Here is a 26,243-nt window from a genome sequence, read left to right on the forward strand (position 1 = left end):
ACATTACCCCTGCACTTCTGTGACTCCGTCTTACTCGTATGGTTTACTCTCCCTTGACACTGCGCGGTCCCTTCTTACTGCCCTATTATTTATTATTTAAATGCATTCTGCACGTATTTGTATTTTGCCTTCTCACTTGTCCTGCTACGGAACCTTTCCGTATTGTCCATGTAATCACCTCACATCTTTACTTTGCACATTGCTAAGTTTGGTTTGATTGCGCCGGTTTCGTTTTAACCTGCCTGCCCGTGTCTCTTAATTTAGTGAGTGCTGTTTTATGACCACGAGCTTGTTTTCAGTTTGTTCCATGCCCAGGTCTCTGATCAATGTCCACTGCGACAGCTTGCATTAGACCATTTTTTTCTTCTGTACCACATGTCCAGCCCCTTAATACCTTGCTCATGCCTTCTCTTGGTCTATTTTTTCACGTCCAGCCCCCAGATCAATGCCCATAGTTTTTATTTGACATGTTTTCCCTCTTGTGCCTCTTGTCCAGCCCCCTTGATCTCTCTGTCCATTGGCTTCTTCAGGTCTGTTTTTCATGTCCAGCCCCTAATGACTGTCCATTGGTTTTGTTATTTCCATCCCCTCCGCCTCCTCTCTGTCTTTGCCCTGCCCATGTTTTGTATGTCTGTGTCCATCCATCTCCTGACGTTCAAGTTCGTAGGGACGTCACGTCCGCACTTGAACTTGCAGCTCAGGGGGGCTTTTGCCATTTTTTCATCTCTCTCTCTCTTTTCAAAAAAGCCATGACGGCTATCCCACAATCCATCTTCCCTGCGCCATCTTTGTATTATTTCTAATTTATTTTGGATGTCAAAGGCATTGATGAAGATATTTTCTCTGGAGTCTCCTTTCTAACCCGGCTCTCCCGATGTGAACCGAGCTCAAAGCCACCACCAACCACCATGTCTCGCCGCAAGCAAGGCAAACCCCAGCACTTAAGCAAACGGGATTTTACGCGTAAGTAAAAAAAAAAAGAAAAGAAAAGAAAAAAAATGTAATTTACACAATTTTCTTCACTTTTCCCATCCACGATCTTTACATTTTTACTGTAAAGAAGTAAACGGTGACCACGAGCGAAAAATGTTGGTGAAGGTGATACTGGACATTGGACAGCGAGGATCGTGGTCAAGTGGACTTAAGAAATTGCATGGCGAGATTTACTTTTGCAGTCAAAAATAATCTTTTACAATGCGATGACTATACAACTTGAGCAGAAAAAAAGTTTTCATTTTCTGCATTCAGCTTTTGGAAACCGGAATAGTTTACAGTCAGATATTCTAGCGCAGTCTTCATGCCCCCAGTGCGCTTTTAGCCACTAAGGGCATATGGTAGGTAGGTGATCGTACTAGGCATGCAGGTGTTATTATTCATCTTTTTACATTTCTAGTGTAAGCCCTTGTAAAAATTACCTGTTTATTGCCTGGAGAGGATTTCCCTCCTCTCGTACTATTTTTTTGGAAGATTTTCAAAAAAGTGGAAGTGGATTTTGATTGGGAAAAATCTCGTGTCTGAATGTTTACAAGCACCGCGTGTGCGGAACCTCCTGCCAACGACGTCGAAACGGGAAAAAAGAATAATATTCACCTACATTTCTTCCGAATACATACGTAGATCGCAGTAAAACGAACGCATATGTAATCTATGAGCTTTATTTCTGAAACTAGAGGAAGATTGCTCTTATATTCTTTAGCAGTTGTAGAGGACGTGCTTTCGGAAAGAGAAACAAGAACCTAGTTTGTTCTTCGTTTCAATACAATTTTGAATTAGAATGCTGGACAAATAATTTATATATATATATATATATATATATATATATATATATATATATATATATATATATAGTTTAAACAAACAAAATGATCCTGAAGGTAAGGACATGTTGAGAAGTGTGTGTTTGTGTGGTTGGTTTGCTGAGTGCTAAAGAGGAACGCTGCTGTTTGAAATTGCATTTCTCCTATTGATAGATAACATTTTTAAAATTAAAAATAAGTGTTAATGTTTTAGATTTTGTTTTGTTCTGTGTCAGTAGGTTATGACAGTCAGAAAGTGACTTTAAATCAGTGACTGTTGCTGATTTTAAATGACAGCATTCCTAGTTTCGAGTTTTTGATTTACTTGGGAAATAAAAATGAAATACTATGACGTGAAAATGTAGACTATACCTACAATTTTTTGGGAAGGACCAGGAAAAAAATAATATTGCGCATAAGGTTGGTTATTGCTAATTTCTGACAGCATAAATAGTTTTTTGTGGGTCCATTAAAATTACACTTTTGAATTTAATAACATTAACGTAAAAATATATACGTTTTTAAAACGAACCGATTTATGTTATGTTTGATAAATAATTTATTTTAAAAAACGGTCCGTACTCGGTTACCCAGCTCGAGATACAAGACGCTCTAAATGAGCAACATTTAAAGTCCTGTTTTTTCTGGTGGGTTCGTCGCTAGGAGGCAGAAGAAGATCAGAAACTGGAAATCAACTTGAACCTCAATCTACATATCCTGACTATGTTCGGAATAAAAGGAAACATTATATATATATATATATATATATATATATATATATATATATATATATATATATATATATATATATATATATATATGTGTGTGTGTGTGTGTGTATGTGTGTCACAGTAATAATATGTGTGATATATAAGTTTTCTTCCCGTAATGTAACATATGGTTAGCCTAATTATAATTTGCATTAGGGTTTATTGGTTGGCATTTTTATTGACTTTCACCTTCTTACAAAACATAACAAACATCTTTGTCATGTTTAATATTTTTTGTCGTTGGAAAGTTTTTAGTTGTTTTTATAAGACGCTTAAAATAACAAATCTTCAAGTGTAATCATTTTCAGAGGTAAGTGTGAAACGATTAATGTTCTAAAGTTATTGGATTTCCGAAGTCATAAACTATAAAAAGGCATTCTTTACTTATCTGGCGTAGTTTTCTACTGAGCCACGTGTCCAGTGTGCTGAATCTAGATCTTCTTAAGTCCTAATAATTTGTATTCATTTTTCTGCAAAACGACTTAAGCAAATACTGCACAGACCCTAGTCCAACTAATGTAATGAATTTATAAATGTTACAAAAATCCTACATCAATGTGTTTCGTTTTTCAGTTACTGTAACACGTGTGTACAGCCTTACACTATCATTTGATACAGTTGCTGTACATGTGATATAATTGAGAAACACTGGAATGTGAAAATACAATTAGTATTAAATGGGTGTTTTCAGTAAGATAGGAAATAACGAGTTCACAAGGTTGTTTCTGCTGTTTATTTTCATTTGCATATTATCTGTGAATATCCTCTCCAATTTCAAGTAAAGAATGTATAGATTAGGATGAGCACTAAGCGATCTGTCTATTACTTTACTTTATTTTTCTTTAAAATACAGTGCGGTTTGAATCCCCCCCACCCCCCCAATCAACTAAAGACCATTCCATTCCTTATGCAGGCTAAGGTATTTCAAAAACTCAAAGACTTCATGCAGCTTCCTTTAGGCAGTGAATCAGGTGATACAAGTATTTAGGTTAGAGAGATTTTCTAACAACTCAATTAGAGGTACTTTTTGGGGGTTATTTTTAGTTTACTGGTATCACAACAGTAAAAACAAATAATGCTATGATTTAAAACTTATATTTGATGTATTTTACTTTTGTTGTATTTCATAATTGTGCTTGCTTTGTTATTTTGATGTACTTTTAAAAAAATGTATGCACTGATTCTGACACCAGCTTATTGAATGTACATCAAAATTAAATATGTAAATGCCATATAAACATAACTATTTTAAAATATTTACTTGATCAGCTTGATGTGTAAAAATAGGCAGCCCAACCACTGTACTTCTTTACGTGAATTTAGGCGGTATCTTTAAGTTAGTGTTGTTTCATGTAAATGCACTGGAGTGTTGTATAACTCTCATATTCCAGTTGCTGGCCTGACATAAAATTAAGGGTAGTACCAGAGGCAAGAAATGATCACGTTATCTCAGTGTCCTAGTTGCAGCGCAGATGTAGCATGGTATTGTGCTTTCGAATGATGTTTCTCACAGCACAACTGGGAGCTACTCCAGATCTGCCCCTCAATATGTGGTCTAGTAAGGGATGAAATAAATCTAACCCGAGTTCACAACATCCCAGCACTTTATCAAAACCTGTTCCAATCTTCTGAAGTCAAATTAAAATCTATTTTTTGATTCTCAGTGGCTTTAGGTTCATTAAAATGTGAAATTGGCAGCTTACTAAAGAAGGTCAAGCTGCTTAACCATTTAAAAGCTCTAGTAATATTTTCACCTTTGTAAAATGGTTTAAAATCAAAATGAGAACTGTGTCCTGTTGAAAGCCCCTTTCCTTATAGTATTTAGCTTAAATATATAGCTTTATGTTTAAAATTAGAAATGTGAAGGGTTAAACACAAGATAGTCCATTCAGAAATGGAATTTAAAGGCATTCATTAAGGCAAAATGAAACAACAAAACATTCAATTGTGCTAAAATTGAATACACACCATTTTGCCACTTTTATTTTTTTATAAAGCAGTGGTCCCCAGCGCAAACGTGCGGTGGGCACATTTGATTGTTTCTCTTTTAAGACTACAAAGGACTAACTGAACAAAAAAAAAAGTATTTTAAAGAAGAAAGTTGAAAGCAATTTATTTCAATACACATCTGATGTGTACGGTTTTATCCCTGCAAATCTGTTTCCTGCTACAGTTGACATGTCTTTTATAATGATTCTCTGTCTATGATTTGGCAAATAATGCTTTTTAGGATGCGCTGTTTGAGGCAAAAACTAACTTTTTTTCTTTGCTGTATAAATTGCATATAGATCTGCTCTCTTCATTTGAATCAAGTCAATGTAAAATGCATGTTGCCTGCTGATGCATAACAGAGGAAGCTTTTTTTAGTTACATTAAATTATACTAACTTCTATTTTTTAATAACGGTCTACTGAGCACAGATGTATTGGCTACTTTTATTATAGCTTAAAACTGATTTTTGTCGGGTAGATAATATTTTTCAGTCTTTATCAAAGCAAAACAGTCTTGCCCTATATCAACTTTTCTTACAGTTCATCTCCTCTGTAGCTTACTGTACATCTTGTTGGACATGTAATGGCTATTGCTGGGTTTTTGCAATACAATAAACACAAAAGTAAACATTTATCTTAATGCTGCTTTGAAAGATAGAACGTGTCAGATTCTGGGTCTATTTTTAATTAACAGCATCATATGTTGAGGAAGAAAACAGAAAGTTAAAAAAAAAAGATGTGATTTGCAAAACCTTTGGCACTGGATTGTTCTTGCTCTAATGTTCCTATCCTCTCTCTTTTTGTATTGTTCGTCCTGCTATAGCCGAACCTCTGCAAGCCATTCTTACAGATGATGAGCCGGAACAGGGGACACTGAGAGCTCCAGAAGGGGACCACGACCTTCTAACTTGTGGCCAGTGTCAGATGAACTTCCCTTTGGGGGATATTCTTATTTTTATTGAGCACAAAAGGAAGCAATGCAATGGCAGTCTCTGCATGGACAAAGCTGTGGATAAGCCACCTTCACCCTCACAAAGTGAGCTGAAAAAAGCCTCCAATCCTGTAGAGGTTGGCATCCAGGTCACGCCAGAGGATGATGATTGTTTGTCAACATCCTCAAGAGGAATTTGCCCAAAACAGGAAAAAATAGCAGGTAAATAAAACAACAGTAATAATAATAAAAGAAATCGAAACAAGAGTGCTGCGTATGCATGAAGCTCAGTTCATGTCTGCATGCTGCTTTTTGTCTTTTTGGTTTGTTTATGTTTCTGTAATATATGGGGAGGTTCCTGGCTCTTGGAAGTGTTACAGAGGCCTGCCCATTTCATTGAGAGTGACAGCTTATGAAAAGCTTAATATTTTCTTAGTGTGTTGCAAAAGACGTGCAGCAGAATGGGCTGTGCAACAATATTTTTTTTGAATGTTTGTTCAGTGTGGTTATTATAAATGGAAACAGACTTTTTATTGTATACCATGAGAAGAAGAGGGGTGGCTGTTTGTAACACTTCTGCAGTGGGACTCCTGTGCTTGGTCTTGTGATTTATGAATACAATTTGTTTTGTGTACGATTTTTGTTTTGTCGTCATGCTTGTCGCATGTTTTCCATTTTTTTGTTTGTACTTCCAAATTGTTGAAACCATGCTTCCCCTTCAGATGGATTGAAACAGTTAAGTGTGCTACAGACAGCCTTGGATCCATATTGTATGACAGCATTTGCGCTGTAATTAAACACAGCCCCATGGCAAAATGACATGGCTGACCTTGACTTTAAGTTGCCATTTTCGACTGGTCAGGCTAGAGTAGAGAGGGCAGTTGCTGAAGCGCAAAGCCATGCTTATCCAAAAAAGTTTAAGGGCATGCTGGAAATTTCAAAAGGTTGGTTTGACAGGAAAGGCCATTCACTTGAGCCAGCCTCCTCAGCCAAATGATAAATGCCTCTCTGTACTCTCTGATGTGGTTTTGACAGATGTATCTTGATTTCTTTGTGGTTTACAGAACCGCATCTCATCCTCATAAATGTCCACCACAGATTTTCACTTTCCTATAAAAAATACATACTGTTGTTTTTTAAGTAGTCAAAAATGCATGTATTTAACAGATGTTGTACCAACACCAGTTATTAGTCATTAGGTTTTTTTTTATTGTTTGCTACGGTGGTTACAGCCAGCAGCTAAAACAGGCTTTGGGCCTCAAACTTGAAAGAAGAGAAGGGTTTTTTTTTTTTTGTCTGACTAAAGTGCACGCATATGTTTAAGGGTATTGGTTTTGCACAAGTGACGAATCTAAAATTCTTGGTACTTTTCTTTTATAATCTCATGCAGTCATTTAGATTTGTGTGTGTGTGTGTGTGTGTTGTATTAACCAGAGTTGCAACATTTTAAATAAACATTCCTAATACTTAAAATAAATGTATTTTTAACCCGGAAACACTGATAAAGTTTCTTTTTGGTACTGTTCTATCTAATGTAAGAATATAAAAAGCATGCTTCCTGCAAACGTAAACACAAATATCCTAACCAAGTATCAGGGTTCTGTTATATTTTCTTACTAAATGTAAAGATTTTGCTGCCATATTAAGTTTCTTAAAGTTGGCAAAGAATTTTGGTGTTTTATTATTATTATTTTTTTTATATAAAGACAACTGAACGCACTTCAGGAAAGCACATAGCTGATAAGAGAAGAGTGCATTGTGTAGAAAATGTAACTGCTTATGAAGTAATCTCTAATCCAACTTCTCTCACACAAATTTAGTTAAAAGAAATTGCCCGGATGCCCTGTTTTAATTCAGTTAGCTTGTATTTTACCAGGTGTGGGTGCAGTTTAGGGTTGAGTGGTTTGTTAGCTCTTATTTGCGGTCTGAATAAAAACCATGCTAGGGAAGTAGCTGCTTGTTTTCGTAATGCTACAGCAGTAGTTTCATCTGTTAATTCATTAACATTTTATATATGTAACTGGCTAATTTTGTGATGAGATACTGTTTTAAAGACAGTTGTTTTTTATGTGGTCAGGTAGTGTTTATTTAAAAATAGGAACTTTTAAAATGTTTTCCCACTGTGTAGTATGCAGAGTATTTAACAGGCACTGAGATTCAAATATGCTGTAGCAATCTTAAATTTACGGTTCTGCAGTAAGTAACTTTGTATTTTACTGGTATGATAACACAGTGACCATTTCCATGTTCTGTTGGAGATCTGAAGGTATATAACTGAATTGTAGTGTATAATTAATGACATAAGAGCTTGGCGGATGGGCCTTGCAGCCTTCAGAGATACAAAGCTATGCTAAATCGCCAAATACGGAGTACCACTTGGGTGATGTAACATCCTATTTACATATTGAGCTGCTCTGTTTAAAAGACACAACACAGTACCTGTCAAGCAAGAATGAAAAGCACACATTTTGCAGTGTTTCCAAATAGGAGATACAGTCGTAACGCAGACTCTGTCCTGCTATACCCCATTGTAGTATTGTAACTGTTACATACATCCTTTTGAATACATTTTAATGTGGATGGCTGCAAATTCGGTGGCTGGATATAATGTGTTTTAAAAAAAAAAGTGCACAGTGAATTTGCAATTGCACAGTGAATAACACTTGTTTCAGTGAAAATGGTTATAAAATAATGCACCCTTAATTGAGCAATACTTTTATATTTGTAATATTGAGTATGTCAATGAAATATGCAAGTTGTACAGTGTAGTGCAGCTGTAAAGGTTTAAAGAAAGTAAAGTACTGATGTTGCTTCTGCTTTGGCACTCTTGGCATAGTCATAATGTTAAACTTCTTTTAATTGTTGGAAACAAGACCCCTAACCTTTGCATTATTGTCGACTACACACGACAAGCAGTCTAGACTGAAATAATACCCCAAATAAAAAGCAGTAGACCACCCTCGGTAATTGTGAGATTTCACCTCCTGAAAAACCTCTAGGTAACTGAGATGAGTTGGACTAGATTAAGCAGGGTGGATATCAAAGTCCTGTTGATAGGTACATTTGATTAAGTTTGTAATAAGTGCATGTATTAATATAACAGTATTATGTAACCTCTGAGTTAGAGTAGTTTTCACAGTTTTAGAGTAATTGGCGTATGTAATGAAAGTGCAGAATTAAACCTCTTCAAAGTATTTATATATGGGGAAACATGACTTCATTCTAGATTGTGTTAAAAAAAGAATCTTTTTTTTTTTTTACTTTTAATATTTTTAGTTTATGTGAAATAGTGTGTGATGTTCAGCCAAAGCTATTGCAGAAATGCCAGATTTTTGACCACAAATTAATAGTATATGTTGCCTGGGTTGGACAAAGCAGCTTTTTTCAATATCATTTTCAATGGTCGGCACCAGAGACTAGTACTTTATCATTCACACTGACTGTTTGAGCCTGATCACAGCAGAATGGTTGTGTGCAACATTGTATTATATTGATGGTGGGGAGGGGAAGGCGTTCAAAACATTGCTGAGTCGTCAAGGCAGTATTTCACAGGGCATTCACGCTTTTAAAAGTCGAATATTTAACCAAATATAGATTTTTTAATGTGAACCTGTACATTGATGTTGCAACCTACTATGGATCAAAATTTATTATTATAGATGTGTTTTTTATATTGAAATAAATACAACAAGGTTTTGTGTTCCATCTATGGTACCGTAATCAACATGTTTACATGTATTTGCAGTCTGTCTTATGAATGAGGGTGGAGCAGGTAGTAATAATCAAACAACCCCTAAAAATATATATTACAAAAATAAACAAGTGCTTAATCATTCAAAAGCTTTTGGTATTCAGTTTTTCAATAGACATAGCATGCACATTGCACGGTATGCTTTTTGTTCTTCTAGCTGTGTTAAATATCCTACTTACTTGCCTTTGTAGATTGTTGCAGTGAGCCTTGCATTCATTCTCTTTTGTACCAATGTGTTGCCTGTATTTCAACTCCATTTTATCCTGGACCTCAAATGGGAGACACACTCAGATAAATAATTTGGGTGTCACACATTTTTGGGTCCTGCATGGAAATGTTATTTTGGAATGCTTGTTGCCTGACCAGCACATTTCCGTTATTTCAATATTCTTCGTTTCTCTGTTGTCAGACAATTGCAGTCATAACGGTAGGCTAAGGCGAGAATGTCGAGAGCATTTTAAAAATGCAAATGGTTGTAAATTTATTCCTGTTTGCTTGTAGGATAATTTTCATTAAAATTTCGTGTTTTCGGGCCTTCTGTGACAGGCGAGGAAATGGTCTGGATTGTCTTAAACATTAAATAAATTATATACTGATAGTTTGCTTTTTTTTTCTTTCTCTTTTTAAATTTTTTACACAACAACACTAATAAACCGTTGTAGTCTTTTATGTGAACAATACAGAAACATGTCACATCTTGTCATAGGTTCGATGTTGATGGTGGGGGAAAAAAAACCCTGACCATTTCTACCTACAGTATTGTTTCAGGATTATTATTATTATAATTATTATTATTTTTTAAAGCAGTCTGTTTAGGAACGAAAAAGGGATTACAAAACTTGTATTTAATTTTCTTTCTATAAGAACTACTATAGTATTTTTAAATGTGTAGTGCTTTTTGTCCCTAAAATAATTTTGGGACAATTAATCTATCCATTCAAAGAAAATTTAAAAAAAAAAGAATTTGGACCTGTATTGGATACCTGTATTCAGTGGAATCTTTCTTTCTGAAACAAAAGCATTTAGCACTTAGCCAGCCATTGCCTGGCACCATGCCCCCTCCTTACCAGAAGCCTGAGTCGTTGGGTGTCTTTCATTTTAACCCTCCTCACAATACTCTTTTATTAAAACAAGGAGTACTGACCATCCAAACTCTGCATGACTATCACTGCAGAACCTTGGATAAAGGGGTCTTCTCTCATTATTATTATTATTATTATTATTATTATTATTATTATTATTATTATTATTATTGTTATTATTATTATTATTATTATTATGCTTAAACCTATAGAAATAACCGGTTCTTCAATACATTATACATTTTAAAACAGTTTATCATAGAAAGCTGATACTTTTATTGCAATTTTAAGGAGGCCCACTCTTTTTAATTAGGTGCATTCCCTCAAAGCTTTTATTACAAATCAGAGTGGTATTACCTGTTGTAAATTAGTGCTTTGATTTCGGGTCTTGATAACCACTTTAAAATTAATAAAGCATATTTAGATAAAATAATGCTGCCTTTGTGTAATGCAATCAAAAATGTGGCATCCAATTTTTTTTCCAACTTTATTTTGACAAGATATTTGATAGCATTATAAGAATCACTTACTGTTTTTTTTTTTTTCTTTCTCCATTTATCCACATATTTGAACATGACGATGTATGTGCTGCTCATACACTGGTCTGTCACACAACAGCTTTCAAATAATGTCAGCTGTTTTATAAAACATGCGTCTAAAATGTTTATGTACTACAAAGCTTATTTATAAATCCCTGCAGATTACATCTTTATTATTTTATAAACAGGACAAATATGACGAGTAATCGAGCTTTGTATTTTCCAGTGGCTTGCTCAGAAGCTTGCAAACATGAAAGGGTTTTGGAACTTGGCATCACTGCCTCAGGACATCCCTCAATCTCTGGTGCCAAAGATACCTTGGCACAGAGAAGGTCTGAGGCGAGGGGCGGGATGTGATCGGCCCAGCTAGCAGGGAGTTTGTGTCTTCATTTGCTTTAACAATAGGGAGCACAGCTACTGCACCTTTGACTGGCCCTCAGGTGTGAGCTCAGATGGGTGCATGTAAATGTCCTGTCAAACATAATGTTGGGAATATTCATGTTTTCTTCCCACTATAATAAAGCTGTACACAGAAAGCTTGCCATTCAGCCGTGTGAATGATTTTTGTCAGGAGCATATGATACTCATTTCACACATGTGCAGTGCAATCCCAAGCACTGCTGCAGCTTCTACAGCCCTTTCTAAACGGGGGTGGGGGGGCATATGCGTTGATTGGAAGCTGGCACGCTATACTAATTGCTTCCAGCAGGTAAAACAAATCTGGGAGCTCACTTAGTGCTCAAGCAGTTACAATATTTTTTAATTGGCAAATGTGTAAGAATATCCATCGTCTAGTGAACATCTCTCTTCCTCACAAATGTTCTATTGCGTATAAAAAAAAACAAACAAAAAAAAAAACACAATTTTTGCTCATTGTTTTTACAGTGCTTTGAGGAAACCTAGTTTTATATTACAATTTTAGTATACAAAATTATTAGGCTATTGTGTGTTTTTAGCATATTGTACTTTGTATTACCAGTCTGCATTACTGTAGCAGTGATGTGTGGAAGTAGAAATCTGTTTTAAGCAGTTAGTTTAACAAAGCAGGTCTTGGAGCATTTAAGAAACAAAATTATACATCCTTCAAAACAAGACGTCTGCCAACTCAGGCCTTCTCAAAGAAAACGACTTTGTTGCGTGATTTACAACGGGAAGGGAATGTATTCAAAGATTATTATTATTATTATTATTATTATTATTAATTAGGATTGTAATTTTAACGTATTTATTCTTGTTAATTTTAAATGTAATTGGAATAATGGATGTATTTGGCTAGTTGTTTAGACCTGTAAGTGACAATTGACATTGAAATCTATATTTTGACATATTTATTTTAAGCTGAAATAAATGAAATCACATGCTGTTTCTATGTAAACAAAATCAGATCCAGTTTTGCAATATACCGAGACCAGCTTTGTGTTCAAGAATGGAAGTTTCTTTTAAGTATGTTACATTTTTATTTGACATATTTTTACATTTTTCAAAAAACCTTGAACAATATAATATGGTGTGGAAAATGTTACCAAGCAAACAGAACTTTGCTGTAGCTGGTTCTGTGTTCCTACAACCTGTGGTAACCTATGTGGGATAAATAGCCCAAGAGGTTTGTGCACATACTTGCTGTCACCAAGAGTAAATATAGTTGCATGTTGTGGGATAGAGTGAACTTGACATCAGGGTGAAAATTAAACTGACAGTTAAGGAAAAGACTGATGACCGTGAAATGTACAACCTCCAGAATGCAAAATGTTATTATTCTCAGACAATAGGCTGTTTAGTAAATAAATACAGAACAGTGATTTGCATAGATATTCTAGGTGTCAAAATGAAACAAATTTTTGTCTGAAAGAAATAGTTTTGTGGTTGAAGTTACATAATCCGACTTATTCACTTACTGAATTTGCATGCATAATAATCAATTTAACAACCCATTTAAATGATTTAAAGAAAGTAATTAAGATGTATTTTTATAGTGGTAATTTCTTTTTATAACACATTTTGTAATAAAAGGGTTCGTCTAAAAACATTGAAATCCAATAGAAGTGTACTTAAATCTTTAGAAAACCATAGACGGTGACTCCTGTTTTGTATTAGAACATTTAAGCGTCTTCAAAGTCTGTCGTTTCTGTCTGGTCTCTGAGCTTTGTGACTAGGAACACAAAAAAAGTGAATCTCCACACAATAAACTTGCTTAACAAGTCCAGTGTAGACGCACACTTGTTTTTACAATGGAGATAAAAAAAAATCCTTGTGTAAAAAAAATAAATAAATAAATAAATAAATAATAATTCAACCACTGTCAGCACACATTGTGCCAGAGCTGCTTCTCTTGTGTTGGCTGGAGGTCAAGGGATCAAGACTTCTACAATCTGTAGTCTGTCACGACTGCTTGAGGCAGCCTGGCAATAAGTTAATTGTTTTATTTTTAGGAGCTTGTGGAGTAAAACGTTCTTATACAGCTGCAGCTAAAATAGATTTAGTTTATGAGTAATAAAACATAAGATTAGCCTCTTAGACAAGAAAATGAGTGGCATATTTAACCTTAAATTGGGTTTCATTACACTGCTGTGTTTCACACCCAAATTGTATGTGTACCTTCTTTCTCTGGCATAATATGTAATATACTGTACCATATCTTTTTAAAATGTAGATATTTATAAAGGCAATAGATAACTCCGCTATTGATTTAGATATCAACACCTTTTCCTCCTCTATGAACTACGTGTAATGTACTTTTGAAACCTGTTTATTTTCCCCTTGTTTAAAATACAAATCACTCCTGCAGCCATTGATGCCCTATGATGTTAACATGCTTGTAAAAAAAAAAAAAAAAAAAGCGTAAGCATTTTCAGTTATGTTGATTTTCATTGTAAAAAGCTGTGTATTTGCAATACTGTTTATATACTGAAAACAACTTGACAAAGAACCCTGCATTTGCTGTAGTAAACAAGCTTGAAGTGGCTCAGCCGTGTAAAGTATTACTTATTGTACCAATAATTGTGTCTCAGCCTTCTGTTCTTACGGACCCCTTAGTAAGACCCCAGGCCTTGTGTTTATCACGAAGGGAGACCTCATATTTTCACATTAACAAACTTAAAGAAATCTCACAAAAAAGCCAGCACTTCCTGACTGAATCTTCCTGATAATTTGCTGAAGCTCATTTGAATTTTAAGCACTTCTTTAATCTTCAAAGACTAAATTGCTTTATGAATATGCATGGTGTGAGCAGACTTTAGTTCATTACCTAGTTGTAAATTCTAATGACCATTAGGTCCTCGCAGTAATTGCCAATTGTTTTGCATTTTTGATTGGCCTATTAACATGTGCATTCGGCACACATCAGGCCAGCCTGTCAGGCTGCTGAAAGAAGGGGGGTGGGGGGGGTGGCGGAGGTAAAATTGTTTGTATCGCTTAGATTTCTGTATTTCGGAGCTCGGAAAATTGATGATATAAATTAAAGCAGCATTTTTACGTCTCAAATTTGAAAGTTCACCAAGAGAATTGACATATTTAATTTACATGATGACTTTGCACTCCTTCATTAACGCAATTTGCATATGAAGCTGCTGTTAATCACTTTTGATCATGCTTTCTGCATTAGCTTTGTAGCTGCCTCGGTAACTGTGCTCCCAAGGATACACTAGTCAAAAGACAAGTAAAAGGATGAATTTGCTTCCAAGTACCTTTTTAGCAACTTGAGAAATCAGAAAATGGAATTAAAGATTAAGTAATTTTTTTATTAAATACTGTACAACACAGCAGGCATAAAGCCCCTGACGATTTAAATAATGTTTACTAAAACATTATGTAAAATGTCCTAAATGTTTGTTGCATTAGCCTTGGAAGAGTTTTGGGTCATACTAATAAATGCTAAAAAACATATGCTGCTTGAATATGCATAAATGAAAAGACATGTGCGAATGTTAGAATCCAGGTTTGCCTGTGCTTTTAACCTTGCTTCCAAAAGCAATTTAGTCAATAAACATTTCATTTTGTGTTAGTATAGAACTGATGTTTGACGGCATTGTAGAATATGTTTTTATACTATGCTTTTAAACACCCTCATATAAAATACATCCCCTCTATACTGTCCACCGAGTTCTGCTGGTGGGCAGTATTTATGTTACAAAACTGCAAAAATTCAGACAATTAGAATGCAAGTTTCCAATAGAAAGCATACTGTAGTTTCCACAAGGGTAATTTCCAGTGCTGTGTGTTTTTTATCTACACCAGCATCTGCAAAGTGCTTGAAGGGAATGTTGAAACCCACATTGTGATGAAAAGGAATTATTAATGACTGAAAAATAAGTTGTGTTGAAAAATGTTCTGTATTAGAAATGTTAGGCGAGTGAGAGCCCGCCTCCAAGGGACCCACTTGCCCCTTGTCTAGGACTCGAAATCATAGCCAGGGTTTAGGCACGCTTCAAAGTTGTTAATATTCAGCTGGGACACAGTATCCAGAACACAAATAAATTATTAAGTGCATGAACTTTTTAGGCAGTAAGATAAACTGATGGGGTCCATCTGTGAGATCCCGGGTCTTTTTATTTGTGTGTGTCGAACGATCCTGCCCTCTCTGACTTCATAGCCTTTGGTCTCTGGCCAAGTGCATGCATAATTGATTCCACACGCGCTATCATTTTCTTGATGTAATTGCTTTAGTAAGATATGATGAAATCTAATGGATAATTTATCGTTTGAAAATGGGTAAAGAAACAGTAAATGTCCATGGATTCTTGATGATGAGTTTTTATAATGAACTGTTAGTGAAAACTGCGAATGGTAGCTATAGTATTCCGTGGTGCATGCCAGCTTGGAGTTTGAGGGATTTTCTTTCTTTATTAGCAGTTGATTATCTGGCTCCCATCGTGATTAGATGAACCTCACAACTTGCTCCCCTCGGAAGCAAAAGACTTCTGAATCAACATAAAAGAAGTGCAGAGGTAGAAACAGTGCAAAAAGCTTTCAGATAATACCTGTATTATCTGTGGCCTGATTTGTAAGAAATCATACTTATGAGCAGTTTCATACAGTACTAGTCTTTGATGAGGAAAAGCAACTGAGCTGTACAAAACTGCATAAAAGAATGTTGAAATGACGTTTTTTTTTTAATAGCCACATAAACTAGTAGAATTCAGTGACAAAAATACATAGTCCCTAAGTTGTTGCTGCTATTTCTTTTTAGTAACAACTCCGTCAGTTGCTTTTTTGACAACATTATGTAAATGCAAATAGTTTGACTTCCGATTGTCTCCTCTTTTTGTTGTTTGTTTTAAAGTGTGATACAAAAGGGAGAGTTTTTAGAATGAATACAGTATTTTTATAAAAACAATTAAGGGGCTGGGTTATTAGATGGTGGTGAGGTTGATTCATGTTCCAAACACAGGAAATAGTTTCTCTAAGTTAAAGCGTTGAATAATAGAGCAGTCTACAATGTGTGGTGATGCCAGGTAAATACTGGCACACTAGCCAAAAGAAAAAATAATAAAACTGGCCTGTTTAGTGCTGTCAGATCTGTAAAGCAAGACATAAAGTATTGTGTGCTGGGCTCGTTATGTAAACTGAGTTTAAGGGCTTTGTTTTTCGAAAAAGAAATGGTTGAGCTATTTAAGAAATGCTTTTTATGTTCGTAGATGAGAGAAACTGAAAAGCTTGCAGTAGGTAAGTGTTTTTTTTCTGGCCAGTGAAGGAGGATTTTATTCTAATTGCTCTAACAAACTAAAATGGATATTGTTTGTTTCTTTCATAAGGATACTGTGTGATTTTTTATTTATTATTATTATTATTATTATTATTATTATTATTATTATTAGGCTTCCAGGCCAGAATGGTATCATTGAATATAATCCAGATGCTAAAAAATGTGCTCCTGCATCAACCAAGATGGCGGCCTGACACATTTTTTTGAAAAACTTTTCAAAATCATCTTCTTGGGAACTGGTGAAGTGATTGATCTGAAACTTGTCATATATCATCAACAACCAAACCCGCTTCAAGTTTGGCAAGCATAAGTTGCTGCGATAAATTCTTATTATTATTTGTTTAGTTAGCAGATGCCTTTATCCAAGGCGACTTACAGAGACTAGGGTGTGTGAACTATGCATCAGCTGCAGAGTCACTTACAACTACATCTCACCCTAAAGACAGAGTACAAGGAGGTTAAGTGACTTGCTCAGGGTCACACAATGAGTCAGTGGCTGAGGTGGGATTTGAACCGGGGACCTCCTGGTTACAAGCCCTTTTCTGTATATAAAAATGTCTGCTCCAAATTCGCCGAAACATGCCCCAAACATAAAACTGCTTCTGTTTGAAAACGGTTTAACCAACTAACTCTGAACCTGGTAGGCATCATCCTGGGGACAATAGAAATCAAATGGGGCAAAATGGTGTTCTTTTGTAAAACAAGATGGCTGCCAGACCTACATTTTCTTCTTAAATTTAAAACCGCTTCAGGTGAAAAACGGTTTGTTTGATTAACTCCAAAGTTGACAAGCATCATCCCTGTGTCAATGCAATTGACTTTTTCAGAAATGGTGTTTGTGCGTAAACCAATATGGCTGCATGACGCATTTCTTTAAAAACTTTTCAAAATCTTTAGTCAAATGTAAAACTAGCTTATAACTCCTTACAGAGTGCAGATAGGTTAATGGTTACACATATATGAACCCATATTTGCTCTATTAAAAAAATGCCGTGCCTGTGACCTTTGACCTCTAAGTTCAAATGTAAAACCAGCGTATAACTCCTTACAGTGCACATAGGGTTATTGTTACTATATAACACATTTAGGAACCCATATATGCTCTATTCAGAAATTACCTTGATTGTGACCTTTGACCTCCTTAAGGTTAAATGTAAAAAACTAGCTTATAACTCCTTATAGTGTGTAGATAGGGTCATGGTTACGATGGTGTTATAAAGTATTGTGAGATACTGAACTAATGCAGTATTTTGAATTGAAACTGCTCCATAAAACTGATCTGCTGCAATGCTACAACTTACCAAAATTTCCAACTGGTACTGAGCTTGGAAGCTGTAAAACTGCTTGGCAGTTCTAGTTATTATTATTATTATTATTGTTATTATTATTATTATTATTATTAGTATACAGCTGGCCTACATGCCAAAGTACTGAATTTTTTCTTTTCTATTTTAAATGAATGTGTTTTTTTATTTTTGTATTGTGCATTGTACACGTAAATGTGTACGTGTACAATGCACAATAGTATACAATCTAAAACATAAGTAACCCTGAAGGGTGGATCCAGGGTTTTCTGTGTTTAAAGTCAGCCACATTTCATTATCCCTGAAAGAATCAGCGAAACGTAAGTGTTTGTAGAAGTGGACAGGGCTTTGGCGTTATTTCTTGGTTAGCTTGCTAAGCTTGCCATTCCAAGAGTGTGTCTCGACCAGGAGGGGCTTACGCAGAGCGGTCAAGCACATCTGCTTCTGAGAAGGTGGCAAAGAAAAGGGGTTAGCAGCACTAGGGCAACAGCACAAAGGGAAAATTGTGCATTGGAACCATTAGTTCCTTTTTAGCTTCAGTGCGGCCAGACTGGCTGAGCAGACAGAATGATAGATTGCTTTGTCAAGGGTCCCAGGGTGTGCCCTGAACTTGAAGCACTTTGTTTATCTTGAATAGAAAGGGAAAGGCATGGGAATAATCTGTCTAGTTTTTAGAAGCTTGAGAGAGGTGGAACGACAGAGCAGACAAGGGGAAGGGGGGGCGGACTGTTGGGGGAGGGGTGGGGCCTGATGGTGGCTCTCCATTAACAGATGAACTTGGCTAAGGTCCAGACTTTTGATGAGAGAGTGTCATAGCCTGAGCGCAGTGAAGCCTTTTCAATTTTTTTTTACCTGCTGACTGTACAGTAAATCAAATACTCCCAAGTCTTTTTGGCTAAAGGCGAATAACGACATGGCTCAATTTTTTTTTTTTTATCTCTGAACCAGTTCAGACTGGTCTGTTGGCCTTGCTGGCGGCTCTATCATATCTTCTGGCTTTGCTTTTGAAAAAAAGAGTTGTGACAGTGCCAGTAACCTGAGGGCCCTGGTGGGTTTGGTGTTTTGAATGGCGAATTATACTGAGAGAGGCTTTTCATAAATTGTGGAAGTTGCCCTATAAATAGACAGCAAAGTAATCTACATGTGGTGTAACAGAAACATGGCGGGACAACAGGAACTATTACTATTCCCCTGCACTCACAGCCTGTGGTCAGAACCTCTCTTTAAACAGCTCCCTGTTTTAGTCAGTAGCTGCCACACAGGGCTGTATTTATCTGATATACAAACTTGGGTGACGACAGAATCTCCCTTTTGAAGGTTATTGAAGTCCGGTATGGACTGGGATATTCAATTTATCATGTCTTTTTTGCAGTTTGTTAAATGTTTCACTTTTCAGTTCCTTTTTATAAACAGTCTGACCTTGTATACAGTGTGAAATGAATGAACTAAATAATACATCAATAAATGTAGCCCAGTGCAGATCAGTTTTTAAAATTAAAATCTGACAGCAATGGCTATCTTCTGGGGTTTTCAACTGCATACTGCAGACTGTCCTACTTTGGAAAACTGCCTCTGGAATTATGAGCAGTTTGAGCTGTCACTAGTAATGATCTCTTAAGTAACTTTTATATTTTTGAGCAATCTCCTCCTTTTAAATAAGACCTACTCAGTTTTATGATGCTTAATCATTGTTTTGTATTTTGCAAACCTCACCGTCTTAAATGTTTTAGCTGCGTGACCCATGTGGAAGACCAAACATGTGTTTAAGAAATTGAAGTGTAAGTACTGTACCCGTTTTTCCAGCATGCCTCACCCCATCCACCTATTCAGGTAATACAACGAGGTATTTAAAGCTGACAGACATTGCACAAGTCCAGAATTAAAACGCCATCATCAGTATTGATGATGTGACTACTTACAGGAAAAGTACGCAAAATACAAATTTATTTATTTATTTATTTATTTATTTATTTATTTATTTATTTAATTCATGCAGACAGGAAAATGTGGTTGCTTATACTGTAGATACAGCTAGCATTTCTGAATACATCAATTTGTCAAACTTAAAGAGCAACTGAAAAGGTCCCCCAATGACTTTTCATAATGTGGGTAGTGCAGCTGTTAATAATTCACTCCACCTCCCTCAGATGTCTTAACACTGTACATGTGTGTTGATCTACATGGGTAGATTGTGGAGCCATTGTGAAAAGAGGTCAGTGGTAGAAGTGAGGTCAGTACAGGGTTGGGACTGTGGCTCATACCTGGCTCCAGTGTACATGTGTATATAGAGGATGTGTCCGTGAGAGCTCCATTAAGAAATACACTGGAGTGTAATGCTGATATGTCTGAAGAAATGGCACAACATCATGCTTGAGATGCTGTTGGTAGGCCTTGGCTCTGAGTGTGGCAGTGGCAGAATAAAATGATCGACTAACATGGTTAGTCATTTGCATTTGCCGGCATGCTAACCAGTGTATCACTTCCCAGCGTTTCTTGCCAAGGCATAGCTGCCACAATGCATCAGATGCGTTGCAGGTCAGCTCTTTTCATCATGACTTTTATTTCATCATGACTTTTAGAGAGTTGTCATGTAATTTATGACTGCTTTCATGTTGTCAAATGTTTCACTGCGGCTCTTAGCACTCTCATGACACACCGACATTAGCATTAAAGAAATGGTATCCCTGCTCTTTGGCTGCTAGTGTAGTGTACTTCTATATTAAGATATGAATGAACCCAGCATTCTCTTGGACCTTACTGCATAATGCATAGAATATGGAGCTGAATACTGCATAGTATACATTGAAATTGTGTGTGCATAACTGGCTGTTTTTTTGCTGAGGCATTCTGAACTTTTCAGTCTGTCTTAAAAGGGATGATTTCTCCTTTGTAACAGCCTGCAAAACTGCTGAGTTTGTTAACACATTTATTTTCTGAAGAAAAATAAATAAGTAAAACACATCTAACCATTTAACCATTTCCCAAATACAGTCTTGTTTTGGATATGTAGAAACAACTGTTGACAACCCAATTGTGCCCTATAAAGCCTGTAAATATGGCTTGAGATGGTTGTGCTGTTCCTGTATGTCTCTGGGTGACTGTGGTGATTTGTATTCTGAAGACAAAACACATAGCATTTTGACACTGCCCATGCAAGGTCGTGATTTCTGTACAAGAAACATGTCTGGGAACACAGTGAAACCTTAAACAGCAAGACCATGATATGCTGAGATTAACCTATTTCCAGCCTAAAACAGGTGGTCCATATAATGCAGTGCATTAACACCAGCTTATAACTGTTTTGAATAGTCCAAACTGAATACACCCTCTAACACTCAATCTGAAATCCACATGGTTTTCAGACATGACCAAATAGCATTTAAAGTTCAAGCAATATTAGGTAGAAAAAAAACCAAAAAACTGTCAGATGCTTGCTGAGGTGTACTTGTCCATTCTCCGATCACCCTAAGAGGTGGTTTAATATTGTAAGGCAATGCTCAGGTTTGCCACCCAAAAAGGCTGTGAATAATCAATAGTGTAGCTTGAAACTGGGTTTTGAAGCTTGTGCAATGAAATATTTATATTAAAACTCATATAGAGAGGCTAGTCTCCTTCCCAGAAGACTTGCTTTAGTATTCAGAGCGGTTGATTACATCATTTCAAGCACTTCTTGGTGGACCAAGTGCTTATTGCTTGAGAAAATTCTGCATTTTTGTCTTTGCTAGAAGGCAATTACATCTCCGAAGCAAGTACATTCTGACTGCAGCTGCATGCAATTTAATTGCCAGACCGTTATTTCAATAGATTCTATAGGCTGTTTTTCTTCAAGGATGCAGTTAAGTATATGCCCCAGCCCTCATGGGGGGCTGCAGGTTTCAGTCCTATGCTATATTTGCATATGTATATGCTGCTCTTAAGCAAGTGGGAGATACAGCACAGCACAGCGCAACACAGAACAGCAAGGGATTCTAGTGAAGTACTATCTGGATGGAGGTTTAGTGAACTTTAAAACTTGTTTATTGACATATTGATCATTATGTGTTGCAACAATTCTGGATGTTAAATCAGCATTAAGCACATTTTAGCGCTAACTCTTATAGGGTTCAGCTGTTGTAAAATCTCAAGCAAAAATGCTCAATGTTGGAAATAAAATGCTCCATGTTTTTTTTTTTTTAATATAAATTATTCATTCATTTTGTTTTCTTGTAGTGGACATGGAAATAACAATTTGTGTGAAAAGTGCAAAAAGGCAAATGCAGGCAATTCCCCATTATACTGGTCTATACAATATTTTCATTGTACAGTCTGCTCGGGCATATCCCTAAACATTGACATCTGTGTCTTCTATGAAGTGAGCAAATGCGTAATGTACTCCAGAGATGAACTAGTGTTCTGGGCACAATATCCTATTTTCAGCATATTGTCCAAATGTTTCAGCGGTTGTATTGTTAATGTACGGTAGGATGCTCCCGTTAGGCCAGCCGTGGCTCACTAATGGGATCAGTGGTGTCAAAACGTGATGTATGGATTATGTTTACTATGGCATATTTTGTTTGCAAGCTGGGCCATGAGATTGGTGCAGATGATAAATGAAGATGCCCTCCAGTTTCACACTAGTTCCTGTGGTCGCCAGTCTCTAAAGCAATAAAGGGCTTGCTGTAATGGAGAGGTATTTATGGGAATATAATTGGCTCAAAATTTTCCATTCAAGATGAAAGTTGAATGCCTGGTGTGTCCTCTTGCATCAGTTTATTAAAGCCAAGGTTTTCAATCAGACTCTTGTTGCTGTAATAGTAAGTAAAGCACCTGAAGACACTTGCATGCCATAATGTATGTAAAGGTCACTTGGCTCATTGCTGGCATTAAAATAAGTAGGAAAATGTAATTATATTCCAAGTTCAAATGTCCAGCACTGTTGTGAGAATCATTTACAGTCTTCCACAAACACTGTAGTTCAGTCTACAAATAAAGGTGTTTTGAAAAGACTTGTTTAGCTTATTGCTGGCATTACAATAACAATAAAAAATATGAGAGTTTAGTAACAGTCCAGCAATGTCATGTGAGAGTAATCCTATTTACAGTACTCCACAAATTAAGTTTAGTGGTTTACTGACATTACAATAACCAGGATAAAATAAACACTTAAATAAAAAAGGTGTGTTGACTGACTTGTTACTACATTCACTGCTGTGTATCACTCGATTTGTAATTGAAATAGCACCCCTTTTAATGTAAACACATTATGAATCCTCCTTGCCTTGTTGTTTGCAAAATTTAACAAGAGGTGTGTCTCCAGACAGAATATCTTTAGGAAACAAACGGTGTGTAGTGTAATAACTACATCCTTTACACAGGAAAGTGATAAATTTCCTTTAAGGAATGTATAGCTAGAAAAATAGCTTTGAGCTTGTTTCTTCGTCATCAGATACTAGAATATAATTAAGAAACGGTTATGCTAATTATAGCTTTATTAAGATTGGAAAGAAATAAACTAAACAATCATGAAATACGCAATTAATTGAGCTTACTTTGGGAAAGCTCTGCCTCGGGTCTATGTTTTTCAGCATAGAAGAATGCAGTGCTTTTCCATTGACATTGGTGCCGTCTTTTTTGCTTTCTTGTTCTCTACGTGTTTGCGATTGGCAACATGATCAATCGAATGACAGCAAAATGTGCTGAATAGTATCCCACTATCCTGACACAGATAATCAGAAACTGTTTGAGCTCTTGCTGAAACATTGCATTTTTGCTTTCTTCGTTGGTGCAGCTGCCATGTTGAGCTTCAGCAGAGACACGTGAAAAGTCACATGATGAATTCACTCAACGGCTGGGTGTAGTGCAAAAAAAAATAAAATAAAAAAAAAAAAGCAGAAAACTGGAGTTGCGAGGAAAAAAACACAACGCTGCAGCATTCAATTCCCAAAATGCCTAATTTTGTGATTCCGTCATGTTTCTCGTCATGTGGACCAACTGACACTAAAAATATATTCTTTTAAGTATGTGTCCTTTTTTGAATATAAAGGATCCAGAGGGACCCTCAAGGAACCTATTAGTGAAAGTGATTACTGGTGTCATGGAATTCTTCCTTATTAAACTCTTATTTTAGCACAAGTTTGTACAGTGTGTGTGTTAGGAGGAACTTTAGAGAGGTATATTGAAAATGCTAACACACATTAACACACCATTCACCATTTTTTCTTTGTAAACCCTATGGCTCTGTTTGGTCAGTATATGGGAAGCTTCATGTCTTCTAAGGCAGTAACACATATAGACAGTTATCATCTCTACAAATCCTAATTTAATTTACAGCCTTTTTGTTTCAGCAGATCCTGCTGTTTGCAAGATACACCTTTATATTTGACCAAGCAGCATGAGGAGTTGAAAGCAATTCTACTGTGACTTTCTTTGCCCCAGTTTAAAGGATTGAGTAATCTGTATATTGCTTTTTAAAAAAAAAAAAAAGTCTGTATCCTAAAATATTTTGAACTCAGCAAGTTTTTATTGTAGTGAAAACTGCTGTGCAATTCAGTCCACAAGTCTATCGAGTGGTAGTTGCAGAGACTGATCAATACGTTTTTATCGTAGCCCTCACTGTCTCTAAAGGCATGGTGACCTTATCCTGACTAAAAATAGTATTTGCTGTAGCCGACTACAGAACCCTGACCTGTGAAAACCCATTTGGAGCATAGCTGACACATCCAGTCAGCTGTACTTCCAAAACATCGAAAATGAATCAGTAATGCACACTGCTAATAAAGGGCAGTAAGGGGTCCTTCAAAGGGCATTGTTTACTTCTGTGTCCTCTTAGCTATCGTTGAGGGGGAAGGGGCTAGACATTTAATGCCAAAAATGCTTTAATTCTCTAGTTTTAATTGGGTGCCTTAAAAAAACAAAACAAAACAAAATAAAAAACCCTGAGAATCTTGGCTTTGAAAGGGTTTAAGTAAAAATAAAACTGTCCACCTTCTCATTGGTGTATCAACTGCATCTCCAGGCTTGACTAGAAATCTCTCTAAGCCAGCTGCACCTCCTTAGACTGACCCCCTCCCATCACGTCATACCCTTCATTTCTGAGAGGCCTGTTTCCCTTGCAACACATTTCTTTTTCTACAATCAGCCTAAAGAAATCCTCCCCCCCCCCCCATTTCAGAGTGGTCAAATAACATCTCCCAAATAGGAAACTAAGAAGAGCAAGATCCCCTTGCACTGTTGTGTTTTTTATGTATCTATGCCTGAATTTAAAAAAAAAAAAATGTAAATAAGTTTTTTTCAAATTTCTTTTTTAAAGTTTTTTTATAGATAGCCATGTGTTTTCATAAAAATAACCCAAAAAACGTTTTGTTACATGTGCTATCACGTGGCTCTGCACTGGAGTGGAAAGACCGCTTCCTTTTCAGTTGTTAGGTATTTCCTCAACATAATGATGGACACAAACACATTAAGTGTACTCTGTTGACATGGCGTAACATTCTTTTAAAAGGGAAAGTACTCTTGCATTCCACAGCCCTACAGATTGTCTTTCCACCTCAGGTTGGTATGCCTCCAATTGTGGTGTTCTGAAGGCACCTGTCTGCTGTAAATTGGGTCCAGTGTAAACACGAGACAAAAAGGGATGAGAAGGCGTTGTTATGGTTGAGGGGACTGGAAGGTGTCATTTTTATTCACCCACCCCAAACAAAATCCACAACTATTGTTGCCTCTTGGCTTGAAAGAAAGGTCACTGGTGGTATTAGTGTGGCTAATCACTTAAGAGCCCGGGTGGGCTTGGCCCTGTCTGCTGAGAAGCTGAGACTGGCCATGCTGATCCGTTCCCATACACAGGTTCCTCTTTGGTTACACAAAATGTCCGCTCCTGCTTTCTGAGCAGAGGCTATTATTAGCAAGTGTCACTCAGTTAGCTGAGAGTGGCGCTTTTAGTTGCCATTTAAGTGTCTGACACTCCAGTTTACTGCAGATTAAATGAAATTTTAGGCGGGTTTGGCTTCACTGAAAGTAGACAAAAGGAGCAGCTGTTGTGGAAATGTAATCTGACACCGACAAGTAAAGGGTGCCATGACTGACTCACTACCACCTTTTTTTTTTATGTTTTGGGCACCCGTAATGTGCAGGTGACAGTTTTGAGATTTAGCATTTTGACAACCTGTTCTCAGTAGGGACAGCGTTTTTTTATGCTGTTGTTCAAATCCAACCACAGTGTCTCCACCCAGCCGATGAGAGAGACTGTCAAAACTGTTTTTTTTATTGCAGGATAGCAGACAAAAACATTTTGCTTTTGATACATGAATAGAGTTGAGTGCAAGCAAAGCATGTAGTAACAAAGCAGGTTTCCCTTTTTAGTTGTAGAGAAAGGAATGCCGCTTGACATGGAATAGAAATAA

The 26,243-nt window shown here is 36.4% G+C and overlaps 1 protein-coding gene across 1 annotated transcript in view; it reads left to right on the forward strand.

Moving 5' to 3' along the window:
• Nucleotides 1-648: 648 nt before the first annotated feature.
• The window catches only part of LOC117403286 (BCL11 transcription factor A a), a 45,634-nt gene continuing 20,039 nt past the window's right edge, over nucleotides 649-26,243 (forward strand). Inside the window, exons 1-2 of the mRNA XM_034005326.3 lie at nucleotides 649-963; nucleotides 5,381-5,710. Coding sequence (XP_033861217.1) covers nucleotides 909-963; nucleotides 5,381-5,710 — 385 coding nt within the window. The 5' untranslated portion in view covers nucleotides 649-908. The remainder of the gene's footprint in view (nucleotides 964-5,380; nucleotides 5,711-26,243) is intronic.

Source organism: Acipenser ruthenus, chromosome 5, assembly GCF_902713425.1.
Source record: "Acipenser ruthenus chromosome 5, fAciRut3.2 maternal haplotype, whole genome shotgun sequence".
Taxonomy (NCBI): domain Eukaryota; kingdom Metazoa; phylum Chordata; class Actinopteri; order Acipenseriformes; family Acipenseridae; genus Acipenser; species Acipenser ruthenus.